Below are 22,055 nucleotides of genomic sequence, written 5' to 3' on the forward strand. Positions count from 1 at the left end.
TGCGCAATCTTAACCACTCGGCCACGGGGCCAGCCCTGAGGAAGGGCTTTTAACTTTTCACCATTGAGTAGAATGTTAGCTGGGGGCTTGTCATATATGGCCTTTATTGTGTTAAGGTACATTCCTTCTATACCTAGTTTGTTGAGAGTTGTTATCGTGAAAGAATGTTTAATTTTGTCGAATGCTTTTTCTGCATCTATTGAAATGATCATAAGATTTTTATACTTTATTCTGTTAATACAGTGTATCACAATGATTTGCATATGTTGAATTGTCTTTGCATCCCGGGGATAAATCCTCTTGATCATGGTGTATCGTCCTTTTAATATGCTGTTGAATTCAGTTTGCTAGTATTTTGTTGAGGATTTTTTGCATCTATGTTCATCAGAGATATTGGTCTGTAATTTTCTTTTCTTATAGTGTGCTTGTCTGGCTTCGATATGGGAAATGCTGGCCTCATAAAATAAGTTTGGAAGGGTTCCTTTTTCTTCAATTTTTTGGAAGAGTTTGAGAAGGAGTTTAAATGTTTGATAGAATTCACCAGTGAAGCCATCTGCTCTTGGGATTTTATTTGTTGGGAGATTTGTGATTAGTGATTCAAATTCCTTTCTCATTATTGATCTGTTCAGCTTTTCTATTACTTCGTGATTCAGTCTTGGTAAGCTGTATGTTTCTAGGAATTTATCTATTTATTCTGAGTTATCTAATTTGTTGGCATACAATTATTCATAATAGTCTTTTATGATGCTTTATTTCTGTGGTATCAGTTGTAATGTCTCCTGTTTCATTTATAATTTTATTGATTTGAATCATCTCTCTTTTCTCCTTTTTGCTAAAGGTTTGTCAATTTTGTTTATCTTTTCAAAAAACCAACCCTTACTTTTGTTAATTTTTTTCTGTTGTCTTTCTAGTCTCTCATTTATTTCTGCTGTAATCTTTATTGTTTCCTTCCTTCTGCAAACTTTGGGTGTAGTGTGTTCTTTTGTAGTTCCTTAAGGTGTAAGATTATGCTGTTTATTTGAGATCTTTCTTTTTTCTTAATGTAGGTGTTGATAGCTGCAAACTTCCGTTTTAGAACTGCATTTTCATGTGTTCCGTAGATTTTGGTATGTTATGTTTCCATTTCCTTTGTCTCAAGATATTTTTTGATTTCCCTTTTGATTTCTTCTTTGACCCTTTGGTTGTTCAGAAGTGTTTTGTTTAATTTCCATATTTTATTTGTGAATTTTCTAACTTTCCTCTTGTTGTTGACCTTTAGTTTCCTACCATAGAGTTTGGAAAAGATACTTGGTATGATTTCAGTCTTCTTAAGTTTATTAAGACTTGTTTTGTGACCTAACATATAATCTATCCTGGAGAATGTTCCATGTGTGCTTGATAAGAATGTGCATTGTGATGCTGTTGGATGGAATGTTTTGTATGTCTGTTAGGTCCATTGGTCTAAAGTGTAGTTCAGGTCCATTATTTTCATATTGATTTTCTATCTGGATAATCTCTCCATTTTTGAAAGTGGGATATTGAAGTCTCCCACTATTATTGTACTGCATTCTATTTTAGCCTTTATATTTGTTAATAATTGTTTAATACATTTGGGTGCTCTGATACTGGGTGCATATATATTTACAATTGTTTTATCCTCTTGATGAACTGACCCCTTTATCATTATATTATGACCTTCTTTGTCTCTTGTTACAGCTTTTGACTTGAAGTCTATTTGTCTGCTATAAGGATAGCTACCCCTTCTCTTTTTGAGTTTCCATTTGCATGGAATATCTTTTTCTATTCCTTTGCTTTCATAATATGACTCTCCTTAAAGCTTAAGTGAATCTCTTTTGGGTAGCCTATAGTTAGATCCTGTTTTTTTACCCATTCAGTCACTCTGTATCTTTTGATTGGAGAATTTAAACCATTTACACTTAGAGTAATTATTGATAATTAAAGACCTACTATCACTGTTTTGTTAATTGCTTTCTAGTTGTTTTATAGTTCCTTTCTTCCTTTCTTTGTGAATTGATTTTTTAGTGGTATACTTTGATTTTTTTCTCTTTATCATTTGTGTATCAGAGTTTTTTGCTTTGTGATTACCATGATGTTCCTAATACATCGTACAGTTAGAACAGTCTATTTTAAGTGGATAGCAACTTCAGTGGCATAAAATGGTCCTACACATTAATTTACCCCTCCCCTAACACTTTATGTTATTGATGTCCCAATTTACATCTTTTTATATTGTGTATCCACTAACAAAATATTGTAGCTAAAGTTACTTTTAACACTTTGGTCTTTTATCCTGTATGCTAGAGGTCAAAGTGATTTACATGCTACCATTGCAGTTTTAGAGTGTTTTGAATTTGACTGTATACTTGCCTTCACCAGTGACTTTTATACATTCATACATTTTCATGTTACTGATGAGCATCTTTTCATTTTACCTTACATCTCATGTAAGGCGGGTCTAGTTGTGATAAATTCCCTCAGCTTTTGTTTTTCTCTGAAAGTCTTTATCACTCCTTCATTTTTGAAGGACAGCTCTGTTGAGTAACATATTCTAAGTTGGCAGTTTTTTCTTCGAGCATTTTGAATATGTAATCCCACTTTCTCATAGCCGTAAGCCTTCTGCTGAGAAAGTGGCTGATAGTCTTACTGGGGTTCCCTTGTAAGTGATGAATATATTTTCTCTTGCTGCTTTCAAAATTTCCCCTTTGCCGTAGGTTTTTGAGAGCTTGATTATAATGTGTCTTAGTAAAAATCTCTTTTGGTTGAATCTGTTTGGGATTCTTTGAGGTTTGCGTACCTGTATGTCCACATCTCTCCAAATTTGGGAAGTTTTCAGCCATTATTTCTGTTAATAAGTTTTTTGTCCCTTCCTCTCTTTCTTCTCCTTCTGGGATTCCCATAATGTGAACATTGTTTCACTTAGTGGTATCCCATAATTCACTTAGGCTTTCTTCACTCTTTTCATTCCTACATCTTTTTTCTCCCCTGACTAGATAATTTTAAGAGGTCTGTCTTTGTGCACCTTCTTTCTTCTGCTTGATTGAGCCTACTGTTGAAGCTCTCGATTGCATTTTTCATTGCATTCTTTGTATTCTTTAGCTTCATCATTTCTATTTGGTTCTTTTTTATGATTTCTGTCTCTTTATTGAACTTCTTGTTTTGTTCATGTATTGTTTTTCTGAGTTCATTTAGTTGTCTCTCTGTTCTCTTGAATCTTCCTGAGCTTCCTTAATTACTTTGAATTCTTTTTCAGGTAACTCTCAAATCCATTTCTTTGGTGTCAGTTACTGGAAAATTATTGTGTACCTTTGGTAGTGTCATGTTTCCTTTTTTGTATGTTTGTAGTGTCTTTATGTTGATATCTGCACATGTGAGGGAGCAGTCACCTTTTTCAGCCTTTTCCAGCCTTTTCAGACTGGCTTTGGTGGAGAAGGACCTTCACCTGAAGGTGACTGTGAGTGTGCCAGCTGGGTGGGTGCAGTGTCTGTAGTTCTTGGAAGGGTACAGCAAAGGCATCTCCATGCAGCTCTGTCAGCTGAGTTCAACATCAGCAAAGACTACGGGGTCCTCTGTGGCCAAGCCTGTAGAGGTCTCGTGGGTGGCAGTGGTGGCTAGGGGCTGCTGGAGTCCTCGGAGGTGAAGGCTGCTGGAGTCCTCCTGTTCTCTTTTGCCTTTGGGAGGAATTTCTACCCAAAGGAACCCCTCTTGGTGCCAGGTGTGGTGTGCTGGCACTCAGAGTGTCAGTGGAGCCAGTGTCCTGGAATCTGGTGCACACAGCACTACCACAGCACCTGGGTCCTGGGCACAGGTGCACTTGCTGCAGTGCTGGTGCTGGTCTCTGCAGTGCAGGTGTGTGCACATCTCTCGAGGAACTGGGATGTGGATCTCTGGAGATCACCACAGTGACTCGGGCCTTAGTGTGGAGGGGGAGGCAGCACCAGCAGGATCCCTGGGATGACAGGGTTCAGTGGCTGCTTGAGATCTGTGGACAGGGTGCAGTAGTGCACACCTTGTGGATGATCAATCAAATACCCAACTCTGGCCCCAGGGTTCAGTTGCATAACTTTAGCATCTTGGCTTTGGTGATGGAAGATCAAAGCCATAACTTAGGACCCAGGGAACAGTCACAGAACAGCATCCTATTGGCCCCAGTGGTGGCGGGTCAAAGCCACAACTTAGAACTCTGGAGGCAGGTCACAGAGCTGCAGCAGTGCAGTCTGGCGATGGCAGGTAAAAGCTCTGACGTAGGACCCAGGGGCAGGACACAGAGCAGCAGTGGTGTGGTCTGTGTGATGATGGACCAAAGCTGTGACTTAGGAGCCTGTGCTGGGGTGCAGAGCAGCCTCAGTGCCACCCCAGTGATGGTGGGTCAAAGGACTTGGGACCCTGAGGGCGGGGCACCAAGCAGCACAGGGTGGCCTCAGTAATGGCAGGTCAAAGCCAGGACGTAGAATCCCAAGCACAGGATGCAGAGTTGCAGCATTGCAGCCCGGAGATGGCAGGTCAGAGCCACAGTTGAGGACCCAGGGGCAGTTGCAGAACAGTGGCAGCACTACCCTTGATGGCCCACTGAAGCCTTGTGTTGGGACCCCAGGGGCAGGGTGCAGAACAGCAGCAGCGTGGCTCAGGTTGTGGCAGGTCAAAGCCCCAATTTAGGACCCAGGGGTGGGGTGCAGAGCAGTGGGCGCTCAGCCCCAGTTATGACTGGTCAAAGCTACAACTTGGGGCCCGGCAGTGGTGTACAGAACAGCACAGTGCAGCCCCATTTATGGCACGTCAGAACTGTGCCCAGGTGCTGGAGGTGGGGCACAGAGCATCAGCAGCACGGCCCTGCTTATGGCAGCTTAGAGCCCAGCTTGGGACACAGAGCGCAGGGCGCCGAACAGCACTGCTACCCCTGTCTGGCTGGTCAGAGGCCGGCTTAGGACCCAGAGCAGCAGCAGCTCAGCCCTGGGGATGGCAAGGCTTGTGATTGTGACATTCACATCCTGGAGAGCTGGCACAGCAACGACTGGGGTCCCTGGGGGCAGGTCCCATCACAGTGACAGCTGCAGCCCCAGAGAGGAGATGTAGTGGAGGAGACTTTAGGCAGCTCCAGTGTTAGTGAAGACCCCGGGGGTCCTGGTAGCAAAGGCTGCAAACATCCATGGCAGTGATGACACTTGTTGGGGTTCTCCTGCTCTGATTTTCCCCATGGACTGAAATCCCTGTGAAGGGATCCCTCTTAGGCCTAGCTGCTCTGAACTGGGAGATGGCATGTCATAGGTGAAATGTTGCTTACACTTTCTATGCAGCCACATTCAGTTTTCTAACTCTGCATGGTTTCTGCTGCTTCATTGCTTTCGGCTGATTTCCTTGTAGTCTGGAGCTTTCTGAAAGCTATTTTTGTCAGTTTGTAGTTGTTTATTTATTGTTTTTGGGGGGAAGTTGAGCCCTCCAGCTTGCTGATGTCACCCCTAACAAATCCCACTTCTGATGTTAACTGTGTCAGTGGTCCCTAAGACCACTCTCAGGCTCAATATTTCGTTACAACTCACAGGATTCAGAAAAGCTTTTGTACTCGTGGTTATGGTTTATTACGGCGAAAGCTACAGATTAAAATCAGCAAAAGGAAAGGTATATGAGTCGGAACCCAGGAGAAGCCTTCCAGGTGTCCTCTCCCAGTGCAGTTGCATGGATGCACTGAATTCTCCCAGCAACAGTGTGTGACAACATGTGCAAAGTGTTGTCAATCTAGGAAGCTCACCTCAATCTTGGTGTCGAGGATTTTTATTACTGGTCAGACATGTAGGCAGGAAGCACCTTTACGGCTTCCCTTTGCATCTCAGATTCTAGCAACCCTGAGCAAAGTCAGGCACAGTCTTCGTCATTCTTCCTGTTGTCTGCATGAACTATCTAGTCAAACCAGTATCATGTGGCCCAGGATCTCTGGCATACAAAAACACTCTTCCAAGGGATCAGAGCTCAGTTCCCAAGAGCTGGCCAAGGGCCAATCCTGAAGTCTGACTTTTCTTGTGAACGTGCAGGGTTTGAGCAACCCAGGCCTACTGAGTTAATTCTTTCCTGCACATGTGCCTATTAAAATATCAACCCTGTGCTTTGACTTGACCGCTAACATCTCTGTCTCCTTGGACTCCTAAGTTATTGCTGCTGGACCCTCACCAGAAGCTCTTAATGTCATCTGCCAGCTTCATCAATCCATTCTTGCAGATGCTCCTGAATCTCTGTACTAAACATTGTGTAAATGACTGTGATGTACTGTGGGAGGCCTATGATGAACGTGTTGGCTTTGGTCTGCTGTGCCTTCATCAGCTGCCATTGTGCTGTTGGAGGTGTGATTTCATTGGTTTGTGTTCTAGAGTTGCTTCTTGCAGTTTGTGAAGCGTCTGTCACTCTTGAACATATGCTGAGGTTCTCATTTACTTCTTACTTACTGATTCATTCACTCATTCTTTCAATAAATAAATATTGAACACTTCGTTATTTGCTAGGTACTACTCTAGGCACTGGGACTATTGTGAATGAATAAAACTGACAAAATTCCTCCCCTATAGGAAATTATATTCTAGTTAAGAGACGGACAGTAAACAATACACATAATAAATGAGTAAATCATACAGTATGAGAGAAACTGTTACATACTATGGAGAAAAATGAAGTTGGGCAGGCCAATAAGGAATAGTGGTGGTAGTGGTTTTTGTGATTTTTGCAATTTTAAATAGAATAATCATGGAAGGCCTCACTGAGAAGGTGAAACTTCAGTGAACATTTGAAGGAGATGAAGAAGCAAGCCATTCAGGTATTTGAGAGGAAGAATATTCCAGATAGAAGGAATCCTAGTTGAAAAGGCATGAGGAAGCAGCATCGTTAGCATGTTCTTAGAATGGCTAGGAGTCTGTCATGGCTTGTGTAGAGTAAGAATAGTGTAGGGTTGTTTAGGTACTTGTAGATATTGTAACGATAGTGGTTTTTACTCTAAATGAAGTGGGAAGCCAATCGTAACATGGTCTGGTTTTCATATTTTAATAGCATCACTTTGGCAGCAGTGTTGAGAATAGACTGTGGGTTGGAAGCAGGGAGCTTGCTGGGAGTTACTTGCAATAATCCAGATAGTTGATGATAGTGGCTTGCACCAGGGATAGTAGCAGTGGAGGTGGTAAAACATAATCAGATCCTGGGTGTGTTTGATGAAGAGCCAACAGGATTGCCTAACAGACTGAATGTAGGGTATGGGAGAAAGAAAGGAGTTGAGGATAATTGCCAGATTTTTGGCCTTAGCATCTGGAAGGAGTGTTGCCATTCACTGCAATGGGGATGATTTTCGGTTGTTGGGGGGTGAAACAAGCTTTTGATGGCAGATTAGAACCTAGATTTTGGACATGTCAAATTTGATATTTCTGTTAGACAGCCAAGTTTAAGTTATCTGTTAAACATCTGTGTCAAATAAGCATTTCTGGAGTTTAGAGAGGTCTGGATTTGAGGTGCAGTAAATTTGGAAGTCCATCACCGTGTAGACTGTATTTAGAGTCATAGTCTGAATAAAGTCACCAAGGGCATGAGGGTACCTAGTGAAGAGAAGAGGTCTGAGGACTGAGCCCAGGGGACACTCCTAGAAACAGTCTTCAGAGATAAGGAACCAGCAAAAAGACTGAGAAAAGGTGACCAATAAAGAGGAGGAAAATGAAGAGTTTGTGATCTCCTGGAAATAAGGAGAAGAAGATGTTTTCAGGGGGAAAGAGTGATCAAATGTGTCAAATGTTGTTAATGACTTCTATTCTGAGTAGGAAGTAAGATCACATTTTGAAAGTGTGAAGGAGTGAAGTTGAGCTAAAGAGAGACAACTTAATGAAAAGTTCCTGGACTTGAAAGTCAAATGGACCTGGGCTTCAATCCCAGCTCAGTAGCTTAGCTGGCTGAGAGAACCTTGCAGGGTTGTTGGTACATTTCAGCATACGTGCTAGGCATGGCGGGGGCCTGGGAGAGCTCCTGAACAACCATGCTGCGGAGTAGAGGAGTGACTTCAGTAGGGATGGGTGAAAGAATCCTGAGAAGATTCAGTGGAGATTGGAGAGGGAATTGCAATGGTGCTAGTTTATGTGGTTTTTTTCCTTTAGATGTGGAATATAGAGGTGAGAAAGTAGAGATTGACTCATTCCAGTATTGGGAATTGAAAGGGGCAGAAGCAAAGAAGGGAATGTAGTGCAGGACAACCTAGACAAGCAACATACTCTGCAATTTGAGAAAGATTAGGTTCTGAAGTGATTATAGTGTGGGAGGTCAAAGGAGTTCCTGTAGCCCTCCGCTCAAGTGGTGTTTGGCACAGGAGCATCAAGAACAGAGCATCAGATCACAACACTCAGAAAGGCGATGTAGTGTTCACAGACAAAAGAGAACAATTGCGCTTTCGTTTTCTCCATTAATGTGAAAAAAACCTCCAAAAAAGAGAATAGAAATAGATATCGAGGAACGGCGAGCAGACAGTGTGACAACTGGAGAGTGGGGGAAGTGTCAGAAGTCTGCATCTGGGCCAGTGCTCACGTTTTCAAAAGAAGGGGAAGTCAGAAGCCCCAAATTTAGAGCTTGATAAGTATGACATCTTTTTCCTATGGGGAAAAACAGTATAGATTGCTAACATTGACTTGTCAAGACAGAGAACAACTAAACAATGGTCCCCGGTCGTCATGTGGTTTAATTTAGAATAAGTGCGCACGGTGAGAATTTGTCCTGCCTCCTCTCCGTTCCCACCCACCCCTCTCCTCCTCTAGGTCTCATTCACTGCTCTGGACAGATGAAACAGTGCTTTAGACACAAGGTCCCTTCATTTCAGCTAGCTTCTGATAGAGTCAGGCGTGATAGTCTGTGTTCAAGATGGGGAAATAACATGAGCAGAGGTAAAGTACGCAGCTGAGTAGACACGAAGCTGCTGGAAGAGGGGAGGCTCTGTGTGAAGTGGAAACGACCGTTAGCGTGGGACTTGGGCGTGGGAGCAGTGTTGACTTTTCCACCTGCAGCCTGAGTGATTGAACTTCTGTGAACCTCAGTTTCCTCAGATAAAATGGGAATAATAAGACCTACCTGCTGCGTTCCTGCAGATGAAAGGGGGTGATGGCCTCAGTGTCCCTGATAATGGCGCAGAGATGTTCCCTTCCTCCTCTTCCTTTCCGTGACCCCCTCCTCGCACCACCACCACCTGTCTGCACAAAACAGTGATTGGGAAAAAGGAAGGGAGAAGTTTAGACCATGTGTGGCAGAGGCGGAGTGATAAAGGGAGAGGATTGGGAAAATAAATATGAGGAGGACTATTCTTCTGCCTCATGTCCTCAAGAAATACCATTCGCCCTAACACTGCTTTTGTCAAAGAAATTAGATTTAAGAATTCATTACTTAGTATTTACCGTGGATGAATATATAGGAAACTGTACTTCAAAAGCTTTTTCATGAAACATTATTGTACTTATATCATATACCCAAGCATTTGTAGCACTCTTCATTTATAATCATGATCAACGAATAGATTTTTACAAAAGCATCATATTGTTTTAGCCACTAAGTTTTATCACTGTTATTTTTAACTTTTTGTTTTGACGTGGCTTTTAACTGTGATTAAAAATTATTGGCATCTGTGTTTACTTTTTAGCTTGTGCATACCTTACCTTCATAGCAGAAACTAATTAGTATGTGAAATACAGTACCATTAAATATGCATTAAGGGGGAAAATTCTAATCTAGTCATATGTAAAATATAGTAGAAAATGTATTTTAATATATGAAAGAGATGTACATGTTATTAATTCTGGTTCCATTCTTATAACAAAGAAATGTTTTAGCATTTGTCTCTATACGCCTTTACTTGGCTCCTTCAATGTAGGTAGATTACAGAATTTAGAAGAAAACTCATCTTCTTTCATGAAATTTACAAAGTGATTTAGAAAAATAACTTCATATGTGATGGGCTTGCTTTAGCAAGGTGGAATGAAATACCCCACAGAAATATGTTCTGAAGCACTACAATATATTTTCTAGTTCCAGATAGGTTTCATACTTGCCTTTCTTGAGTCTTTTCCTAGTTTACTGCCTGAAATCACTTAACATCCTAAAGCATAACAGGTAAATGTTATATCTTCTGTGAATCTCTTTCTGACTGCCTGTAAAGAAATGTTTCTTTTAATTCACCCTCATGTTGGAGGCATGTGACTTTTAGATTATTACTGTTAATTTTATATCTCAAAGATATTTCAAGACTGTCCCTGGGCCGGCCTGGTGGCCAGTGGTTAAGTTAAGTTTGCGCTCTGCTTCGGTGGCCCAGCGTTTCGCTGGTTCACATCCTGGGCGTGGACATGGCACTGCTCGTCAAGCCATGCTGAGGCAGCATCCCACATGCCACAACTAGAAGGACCCACAACTATGTCCCAGGGGGCTTTGGGGAGAAAAAGGAAAAATAAAATCTTTAAAAAGAACAACAATAAACTGTCCCCTTTTTTCTTGTTCCTGCTGCCACCGTAGTAATCCAAGGCACCCTCATTTCTCTCTTGGAGTACTGCTATTGTCTCCTAGTTGATCCTTCCTATTTTTGCTGTCCTTCTCAGAGGAGCCTGAGTAAACTTTTGAAAATACAAGTCAAATCGTGCCCTCGCATTCCCCCACTTCCCATACCATCACATTGCCCACTTACCCTCTTCCAATAGCACTGCTTTGCCTTCATTCCCCATTCGCAGCAGTAGACACCCCCAGTTTTTCTTAATGCTACTTATCAGAATTGGTAATTATTTATTAAACTGGATATTTACCTGTTTGTTGTGTCTTCTCTATTAGCCCGTGACTCCATGAGCAAAGGAGTCGTCTTTTTTTAAACCTGTTATATCTGCACTATCCTTAGCATTTAGTAAGTGCACATCAAGAATTTTGTTTTTTAATGAAAGAATTTGGTCCTGTATATCACAAAACAGCCACTTGCCTGATGCTTAGTTATGTATTTCATATTCATTAGATGATACTCGTAGACTGCAGTGTCTCCTCTTCTGTGCTTTGTTTTTTCCATCAACACTGATCACCACCTGATGACCTAGAATGAAAGTTCCATGAGGGCATCTGTGGTGTTCAATGCCCTGTCTTCAGTGCGTGGAACAATGCCCAGAATATATTTACTTGTTGCGTATTTGTTGAAGGTATGACTGATTGAGTAAATGAACTTCCACACACTTGACATCTTGGAATTCATTCCTATGATAAACAGTTCAGTTCAACAGACATTTATTAAACATCTACTCTGTGCTAATCATTATGCTGGGCCCTGTGGGTATAGAAATCAGTAAGTTATGATGTCATTTCTGCTTCTGATTTATTTTGTATTAAGAAGTTTGCTATTATTCTAATTAATTTAGAAGTTATAGTATGCTATGACAGGGGCTTTCATGTTGTAAGCCTGGCTCCTGTTAAACAAGTGAGACTGGAGTGGTTTCAGACTACTGCTTTGTTTCACTAGTTTAAATGCGGTGTCGTTAATGACACTTTACTTTCTGTTCAGGCACAGTTGGTCAGACCCTCTTGGAATGGCTTTTAGATCTTAGCTTCTTTGATCTGTTTCTCCTTTATCTTCTAGGTCTAACTAAGGTCTGATGCTTTTGTGAAGATCATGAATATAATGCAGTGTCCTAATATTTTGCTCTCCACTGTCGCTGATAGTCTAATTGTGATTTGCTGACGTGTTAAAAAATTGATCCAGCAAGAGCTTTGTTTAGAATCTTGCTAGAAGCAGAGATCACAGATGCTGTGTTAGTTTCAAGTTATCTTCCTTTCCTTTCTTCTTTAAGTTGATGCTATATTTTGTAATATGAAACATTTTTCCAGTTTTCCGTATGATGAAGAAAATCTCTCCTAGTTTACTTTTGATGTCAAGATGAGATTTATGTATAAAATTGAAGAAATACGCTCTTACTTTTGGTTTGACATACACCCAGATTTTAAAATTGTCACCTGGACTAGTTTGGGACCTCTTTTGTTAAGAAGCACATTAAAAAGCCACAAGCAAAAAGATAAAATTTTAATACTCTGTTTCTATTTTAAAATGTATAATTTAGAATTAAACCTTATATGTGTATTCTGTGTTTTCCTTTTCAATAACTGATTTTTCTTTTAAATAGGAGACATACAAATTCTATGATCCTTAGTGAAATATATTCTTTATATCCCCCTGAATAAAATGTATTACAACATGGAAATAATAACTACTCCATGCCTAAATATTAGCTGCTAAGGCCTTCCCTTCAAGAAGAAAGGCTTACTATTTTTTTCTGTGTCCCTGAATATTTTTGGTGATTTTTGTATCGTTATTACTGTACTTTGATTAAGTATGACTGAGTTTAAATGAGTGTATACCTTACAGCCATTTGATTTAGATCATTAATTTCATCTTTTTTTTTTTCTGGTACAGGAGAAGCTTAGCAATAAAGGGAGCTTGTCACTATGTTTTAAGAAGTATTTTTCTGTCTCTGGGTTTAACCTCTTCTGGTATTAGAAAAATAGTGAAAATTTTCTATTGCTAGTGCTTAGTACGTATATTAAAGGTTTGCCTTTTCTTTTGTAGGATGAAGTGGCACACACTCTAACTGAAAGCAGAGTATTAAAGAACACTAGACATCCCTTTTTAACAGTAAGTGACCAGAGGACAGATGTTATCATCATGACATTTTAAATTTAAGGAAGTTTTATTACAGAAAGTAAGCCATGAAAAATAACGTTTTAAATAACGTTCATTTTAGGATGCCATTTTCTTTGTGGAAACACTATAACTCACGTTTCCTTGAAATTATTGGAATGTATGGATTAAGTTTACAATATGCATGCATTTGTAATCCCTCTCATTATACATCCATTACATTGTGAGAGTTCCTTTTTCTCCCATGAATTCACTGCCTTTACAGAAAAAAAACACCATAGAGCAAATAAGTCACCTCTGGCATTTTAAGAAAACCACTGAGAAAATGGTAGACTTAAAAAATATTCTTAGTATTAAATGTAAGGATTTTATGTTTCTTTTGTTTACTGGCTTCTGATGAATATTTAAATGATCAGGCAGCATTGTCTTCAAATATGAAAGGCGGAAATCTTTGCTGAATATTTTTTAGAGAAATTGAGACTTATTTTAGATATAGAGTATTTTAAGAAATATGGGAATACTGAACACATTAAATTAAAGATAGGATAAGTCACAATGTGTTTTCTTTACTAGACAAAGTATAAACTGTGACTGAGTTGTTTTGAAAGAATGATTTTTTTTTAGTCCTGTTCGTAGATTGCTTGTAATAGAGGCATAATATGCAACATTTCTGTTTGTTCCTGGTTCCGATGAAGTGTATTAGGATTAAAATGATAGCTAGACTTTTAAAAAGGGGGAAGCTTTTAAAGATTTAGAATTATCTGAAGTAGAAATTTTCCGAAGTGTCACCAGATACCTAGACTTACTTTGTTACATTGTTGTGTGTTTATTGTCTGGTGTAATAAGATACCTATAAAGTTTTGATATCTTTATAATTTGTAAAATTACATGAACCAACTCTGTTGGATCGGATCATGTTATGCACTCAGTATGCAAAAAATGATGTTGAAACTATATTAGAAATTGAATATAACTACTATAACTGTATTCCTAAGACTTCCACGAGAGTAATTTGTGGCCCTTGCCTTAAGGTTGCATGGATAAAAACTTTGGGAATCAATACAGTTTCAAATAGATTGCACAATATATTGAGAAGTGCTCATCACAATTACTGATTTTATTTTACTTAAAATTTTAATTTTTCCCCGAATAATACCCAATACTGATTTAAACAGAATTTGTTTTATGTTTCTCATGAACTCTTCAGCACTCTTAAGGAGTAAGTAGACTCTTAAGGAACAATAACAATTCATTTCATCAATCATGCTTACTGTTTCTAAGTGTTCTATTTTGGTACATTACATTATAAGAATGTGGAATTATAATACAACATTTTTTCTTTTTCATTTCAAGTCCTTGAAATATTCCTTCCAGACAAAAGACCGTTTGTGTTTTGTGATGGAATATGTTAATGGGGGAGAGGTGAGTCAAGAAGTAAATCCAGCACTTGCATTTGCATGGTAGTATTGTCATTATTTTGAAAAAGTTATTTAAAATGTAAGTTGTAACATAACAGTCTCTACTTCTTGATAGGGATTTGTATAGCACTTTCTACTATTGAGTAGATGGGAGCTGAATAATTTCTAATGAAATTTAATGTCATTAACTTTTTTATAACTACTTTTATATATTGGAAAGTGCAATCGTATTCTCCTTTATCTTGTATTTTTTTAAAATGTAAAAAAATTTTACCACAATTATAATTTTTGAAATCATGATATTTAATTTCAAAAGCCAGAAAAACAGGACTTATGATGCTTTACAAAGTTCTTCCTCAAGTTTTTGCGAAACTTGTAAAAACTTATTTATTTTAAACGCAGTTGAACAATAGTCTATAGGCACATTGTGACTGAGTTTTCTCTTCTACATAGTAGTTAGAGTAACCTTGACTATAGTTAAGAGATGTTAAGGGATCTTGTAGTTTTGAAGAGAAATTTCATTAGTTTAGTAGTACATTTCACCTGTTTGTTTATTCCTTGTCCTTTCTCCCCTCTATTTTGGTCAAAACCAATGTGGGGGGAAACTGTAATTCACTGGAATAGTTAGCGGGAAATGTTTTACGTTGCGGGCTTTCTGAAATAAATTTAATTATTAAATAGGGGCTTGTATCTCACAGACCTTAAAATGGTCTTATTTTCCAAACTAAATAAATTAGTTAAATATTCCGTATAGAATATCTTCTCCTATAATTATCTGACTAATAGGAATTAGTTCATTGTGAAAATTCACTCATTCTTTTGGTATTAGTTGGCACATTTTGAGTGCCTAGGCAGTGTGGGTTTATCAAAATGTGTTAAGACATTATCTTTTCTATGAAGGAGTTTATAATTTATCTTATCAGTGTATTAAAAATTAGAATGTATAGTGAAAGACCTAACTGCTAATAAATTTGTAAAAGAAAAGCTTTATGAATGATCTAGCCTTTAGGGTAGGCGTTAAATGCTTAATGAGATTCCAGCAGGAGAACTGATTTGAGAAGGTATTACAGGCAGAGAGGAGGATGTGAGCAGACTCACTGTGGGGTGTGGGTGAGCACAGGCAAGAAGAACTTGAGTCGTTAGGTAACAGTATCCCAGGCATTCAGAACTGGGCCCTTGCCGTCAGATATTGTCTGAGAAATTACAAAGAACATGGACCTCATGGAATTGTATAGCATTGGTATGTCTTAGTGACCGATTAATTGGATGTGGGTAGAAAGAGAGAGGGATCAAAGTGGATTTTGGTTGGAATCAGGGAGAATTAAAGAGTGAACTTATGAACAATGTGTTGAGAGTAAGATTATAAATTTGATTTTGAAAGGTTTTTCCTAAGTTTCCAAGGAAATATTTATGTGGAAACATCACAGAGAATAAATAAGGGATCAGAACTGTGGATACAGATTTGGGAGCCATTCCCATAAAAGTTATAATTTAAGTTATGGAGGTAGATAGTTCCCATGTTATGGGAAATTAAATTCATGAAACCTCTATGTTAGTATCTCTCAAAATTAAAAATGCACATATTCTTGGGCTGAACAGCTTCACTTCCAGGAATTTATCCTACAGACATACTCACAAATATACCACAGAATGATTTTTGGATAAATATATTCATTGTAGCATTGTAGTACCTTAAATGAGCATTCAATAAGGAGACTACTTAAATAAATTGTGTTGTATTCATGTAGTGGAATACTTTATATCTGTTAAAAAGAATGAGGCAGCCCAGTATGGACTGATTCAGAACAATTTCTAAGACATATTATGAAGTGACAAAAACAAGGTGCAGAGTATAAAGCATGCCATCATTGTATTAAAAGAAAATAGGACTATATTTATATAATATTTGTATATACATGGAATATCTCTGGAATTATGCACTGGACGTTAGTGCTTACCTTTGGCTGGGGACAATGTGGGAGGAAGACTTATTTTTCACATATGTATTCTTGAGCAGTTTTTGTATTTTTTATCGTAAATATACTTTATTTAAAAAATTGAGGGAAGGACAGTAGGCAGGTAGACAGATGGCTGGCTGGCTGGATGGCCTGGGGAGAGAATAATATAGGGAAAATGATAAACTGCACACCAAAACTTGGAGATACGCTCTTAAACTGGAGCACTCTTAAATTGGATAAATACTCGTACACAGCGTCATGTATTTACATCTATTATAACACTTATCACATTGTTTTATAATTGTCTGTTTGCTTGTCTGTCTTCCCGCTAGACTCGGAGCTTCCTAACGGGCTTTTCGCTGGTATAACCCTAGTACCTGACACACGACCTGACACAAGTAGGAATTTGACATAATGTTTATTGGATAATTTGAATGAATAAATAAGTCAATGGATAAACACATTTCCTCAGGGAGAAAAGAAGTTAGCAAAAGTGATTAACTAGAAATTGCTGAGAAGTAGGAAGAAAATTAGAAAATAGTGTACTAACTATATAGATTATTTTGGAAAAAAGTCAAAAAGGTTTTTTCAGAAGGAAGTATCTTTGACTGTATTTATAAGATACATATTTAATGAGGTTTTGTGCACAGCACTCTGGTAGATATTGTGGGACATATAAATCTGAATTAAACCTAGATCTTACTCTCAAAGAGTGTATAGTCTAGTGAGAAAGATACGGTACAAAACTGAGACTACGTGTAAAGTGTTCACTATCACGTGGATCACAAGTGCAGGTTAAGGGCCATGGCACTTCCCAGGAGAGAGAAGCATTTTGAGTGGTGGGATGAAGGGACACTCCCTAGAGGGAGCACTTTTATTCTCAACCTAGAGTGCTTCTGAGATTAATTAATTGATGATTATTGAAAAAGTTTTACACACAAAAGCAGCTTTTCAGACAAGCCAGATGGTTTTCTTTATTATTGAGACTCCTACATTATTTCTCATTTGACATTTCTTCTCTTTTTTCAGAATTTCTGTTTTGGGAATGTTATAGATAAAGACTAAATTATTTAATATATTGAAGCAGGTGAACTGATTCTGTATGTGATAGATAATTTTAAAGTGCATGGATAGTAATTATATCATTGCAATGCATACATAGCAAAACGAAAATTTACTTATTTATAATTACACAATTTTAGTGAAAGTGAAAGTTTTGTATATGTAACTCCTCCAATTTTTAATTCTTTTAGGTTATCAAATGTACTTTTAAATACCTTTTAAACGTACTTTACAAATACAAATAGTTATTTGGTTCTTGTAACTTAATGGAATCATCTCCCTTCTTCAATGTATCATCTCTGGGGAGGGAATCTATGTTCAATGTGTCCTTATGGCGACTTCTTTAATTCTGGCTTTGCTTTAGGGTCACCACGCCGTTTATTGTGCCCAGAGATGCTTCCTAGAAATGCTGAAAAGTCAATTGCTGTAGAAAAAATACTAAACGGAGTACTTCTGTTTTTGAAATAAGATTGAAATAGAGAGAAGGAAAATAAGGAAAGCTATAAACTCACCCTAACAGTCCACTCCAAGACTTGCAGACACACTGTGAGTTACCCAGTGGGGCGTGTCTGCCTGGTGTCCAGGAGACGTTAGCAGGAGGGTACCGGCCTGTTGAAAGGAACCTGTGGAGAACTGCTGCTGCTCACCCAATGGCAGCAGCCTCAAATCTCTGTGCATCCACCTCCACCCTGAGATAGGATTCTTTACCAGGCCCCTTGAAGTAGTTAGAACTAGCCCAATTTTTATGCAATTCCTACTTATTGTCTGTTGATTTTTAATTAGCAGTAGCATCCTTTTAGCCTATACTCTGGAATGTTTATCTTGAAATATAATAGTTAAGACATTCCTTTTCTTATACTTTCTTCACATTTTTGTGAACATCTGGGATTTTTTTCAGCCTAATAGAATGCACAGGAGTTTAGCATGCTCACGGCCATGCTTGTTATTATCCCTGTGTTTGCCAGTATTTTTGACAGCAGTAAATAATTTTGATGGAAGATGATTGTGAGAGAAATACTGGTTGTGAAAAATCAACAGTGGCTGCTTATAGGCACATCAATATAATGGAGTCACATCATAATTGCATACAACTTAGATGAATTCAAAGAAATACGCTCAGCAAGAGAGAGCATGCATAGACAGACAGATAGATAGACAGACAGATAGATAGGTAGAATAAATGAAAGAAAGAATATGGGGATTTGCCGTTCTTCTTGGTGAGTGTATTCAAAAAGTGACCTCAAGATGAGAGAGATAAATTTACTGTTTTTTTACTCCACGTCAGTTCCTACTTGCCATCCTTAGAGTTTCATGAGATGTAAATTCTGGCACTTAAAAATACGTAGTTTTGGGGGCTGGCCCGCTGGTTGAGTGGTTAAGTTTGCACACTCCGCTTCTGTGGCCCAGGGTTTTGCCGGTTCGGATCCTGGGCGTGGACCTAGCATCTCTCATCAAGCCATGCTGAGGCAGCATCCCACACAGCAGAACTACAAGGACCTACAACTATAATGTACAACTATGTACTGGGGGCTTTGAGAAGAAGAAGAAGAAAGAAAGATTGGCAACAGATTTGTTAGCTCAGGGCCAGTCTTTAAAAAAGCAAAAAATACATAGTTTTTATAAAACTTTGTCATTAAGTGCATTATAACTACAGGTGTTCATCTAAAAAAACCTCTATTATTTCAGTGGTGGAAGAAAACTCTTCCGGGCTAACGTATATTGAGACATAGTATGTTGGGTCTCCAGTGTAGTCCCTTCCTAAGGAATTTTCAGGAATGATTTTTATTATAGTTGATAATTTATGTATTAACTTTAGAACCCACTCCATTATAGTCCATTTGCCTATTAAATATTTAATGAGCAACTACTCTGAGCTGAAGCTCGAAGGATGCAGAAATAGTAAAAGCATGGTACTTTCTTTTAGAAGATGAGTGTCTAATTGGGGAGCTAGACAAGAGAATATGCATATACTTTATAGTGTCGTTATTGCTATGATAATACTGGTTGCCATGGGATACAGAGAATGGGCACTTGAATCAGTCCAGAAGGAAGAGAGAGAGGAAAGGGGAGAATGCCAGGGTAGGAAACAATTCTTGAAGTGGTTGCTAAACTAAGACTTAAGTTAGATGAGTAAGGATGAGAAGGAAGACATTTCTGCACAGGGGAAATAGAATGTGTAGAATGTGCAGGAACATGCCAGTTCTCCCCCACGTGGCCAGTGTGGATGATGCATGAAGCCCTGCAGAGGAAAGCCATGAGAGTCTGAACAGGTAATTAGAGTCATTAGCACAGGTCTTCTCTCCCAGGTAATTTAGGTTTTATCCTGAAGGCACTGGAGCATCACGGAAGGATTTCTGTACGAATGTTTTAGAAAGACTACTTTGTAGCAGCGTGAGGCTTGGATTGGAGGTGACAGAATTGGAAGCAAGGAAACTGTTTGGGAGGCTACTGCAAGGAGAAGTGAATTATGGAAATGATAAGGTCATTAATTGTGTCAATATTAATGAGAAGCAGTCAAATTCTAGTGATGTTTAGGTACTAGAATTTCCAGGATTTAACGACTAAATGGAAAGACAAACAACACATAGTGTCCTATTTGCTGCTTGGGAAATTGTGTAGATACTAGATTGTTTAAGACAGGAAACACAGGAAGGGGGAATGAGTTCTGGGGTGATCATCCTATGTCTGAGGTCCTCAGTGGGGATATCAAAGAAGTAGGAGAGTTAGGTCAGAGATACAGACCGAAATAAATGATAAAACCAAGGAAGTGAGGAAATATCCAGTGTGAGAAAAGTTAGAACATTAGTGGCCAAGAATGGTGCCTGAAGGTACCAACGTCAGACATGTTGGTGATGAGGGAAGCCTTAGGCCGATCCTAGGCAGAAGGAACCACACAAGAGATGTCTTGGAAGGTAAGTAGAGTATATGAAGTATAACAGAGTATAGTAAATCCTGCAAGATAACAATTGAAAAATGGCCATTGGATTTGACATCGACTAGTTCCTAAGCAGAGTACCATGGATTCTTTCTTTTTTCTGGGTTGATGCAAGGAATGCCCCTTGGCTGTAGTAGAGAATGTACAAGGGTTGGTACAAGGGTTGGAGCTCAATAGAACAAGGTTATGAATATGAGTTCAGTGCAGCCTTTGGTGGACAGTAAATGAGCATCTGGAGAACTAATTATGAAAGCACCCTAATGTGACCAATGACACTGCTGCTAACATATCCAAACCACTCTCTTCTTGTAGCTTAGGTGTTACCAGATTTATATGAGAAGCAGAGAAATATTCCGGGGAAAAGAAGTAGTAAACTGAAAACTGAACAAGGTGGTGGGATTATTTAATTTGGTTTAGACTATCTCTACTCAGGAGTCTTCCCCTCAAATCTTACTCAATAGCAGTATTTCTTTCAGGCCTAGAAATTGGACCTCTGTATATCTCTTTCCAGGCTGAAATCTCCTGGAAGTTAGGAGATTCATCAGGGGATAAAGGAAAATTATTATGTGGAAATGTTATGCATCTGATAAGTTCTTCATGTTCTTGTGTGTTCTTTTCGTGAGTACAAATGAACCTAACACTTTCAGTTATTTACTACTCTTGTCCATATTTAGCTCCTTGTACGCTCTATATTAATTACTTTGATAAAATTCATTTTATTTCTTGCATATGACTTTCACTTTCATTCCAGTCTTGAGATCCTCTCATACTTATTTCAGATTCTCATTATTTGGCTGGGATTTTGTCTTCAGTGAACCCAAATCATCTCATTTTAAATTCACATAAGACAGAAGTGCCAGCAGTCAGCATTCTAGTTCTACTTACTAATTTATGGAGGTGTGATTTGGGTGATTTTCAAATTAAAAGTATCATTTCATATTCATAGTGATGATTTTAAAAATTTTGCTAAATTTATATGTATATAAATATCTTTATTGTCAGGAGTCTGACAAGATAATTTCTTTGCTAACTTTTACTTATTAATACATAGGTTATATCAGAATTCTGTTGCTTTTATCCAAAGCTTTTTCAGAAATTCCCAAGCTAAGAAGGATACATTATAATAGTCATATTAGCCTATCAAGTTCAAGGCAAAATACATCTCTCAATGTTTTTAGTATATACTTTTATAATATTTCAAGGCTAATTTCATAAATTATTGAACCAATATATCACTGCACCTGAAGTCGTAATCCAAAGACGTGACCAGCCTCCACGTCTGAGACGCTTACTTTTGTATCTAGAGTCTCAGATGAGGCGACTGGAGCCGCAGGAGCTGACTCCGCATTTGTCTGTTCCAACAGTTCTTCTCCACGTAGTCTTGGGCAGCATGGCAACTTCAGGGTAATCAAGCTTCTTAACACAAAGGCTGGATGACCCCAGAGTGAGCATTTCAAGAGTGAAAACAGAAAACGCTATATGTATAATCGGAGACCCTGAAGGAAAAAAGCCAGGACATTGGAACAAAACTGTATTTAAATATTAAAAACTATAATCTGCAAACACAGTATATAGTCACTTGTATTCTGCATCTTTCACTTAGCATAATACTTTTAAAATTCATCAATATTGTTGCAGATAGCAGTAGTTTATTTCTTTTTATGGCTTTACTCCATTGTGTGGATGTTTCATAATGTGTTTATACCATCACTCATAGATAGACATTTGGGTTCTTTGCAGTTTGGGGCTATTATGAAAAAAGCTCTTGTGGGCTAGCCCTGGTGGCCTAGTGGTTAATTTCAGCTCACTCCACTTTGGTGGCCCAGGTTCAGTTCCCGGGCATGGAGCTACACCACTTATCTGTCAGTGGCCATGCTGTGGTGGCAGCTGACATACACAAAGAGGAAGATTGGCAGCAGATGTTAGCTCAGGGCAAATCTTCCTCAGCAACAACAACAAAAAACATTCTTGTGAATGTTCCAGTACAAATCTTGGTGTGAACATATATTTTCAGTTATGTTGGGTAAATA

General features: G+C 38.6%; 1 protein-coding gene across 4 annotated transcripts in view; it reads left to right on the top strand.

Moving 5' to 3' along the window:
- AKT3 (AKT serine/threonine kinase 3) overlaps positions 1-22,055 on the top strand; it is a 326,388-nt gene that overhangs the window by 201,896 nt on the left and 102,437 nt on the right. For all 4 annotated transcript variants that reach the window (XM_070602171.1, XM_070602173.1, XM_070602174.1 and 1 more), the window contains 2 exons: positions 12,581-12,646; positions 14,006-14,074. In XM_070602171.1, coding sequence (XP_070458272.1) covers positions 12,581-12,646; positions 14,006-14,074 — 135 coding nt within the window. The remainder of the gene's footprint in view (positions 1-12,580; positions 12,647-14,005; positions 14,075-22,055) is intronic.

Source organism: Equus przewalskii, chromosome 31, assembly GCF_037783145.1.
Source record: "Equus przewalskii isolate Varuska chromosome 31, EquPr2, whole genome shotgun sequence".
In the NCBI taxonomy this organism is placed as follows: Eukaryota; Metazoa; Chordata; class Mammalia; order Perissodactyla; family Equidae; genus Equus; species Equus przewalskii.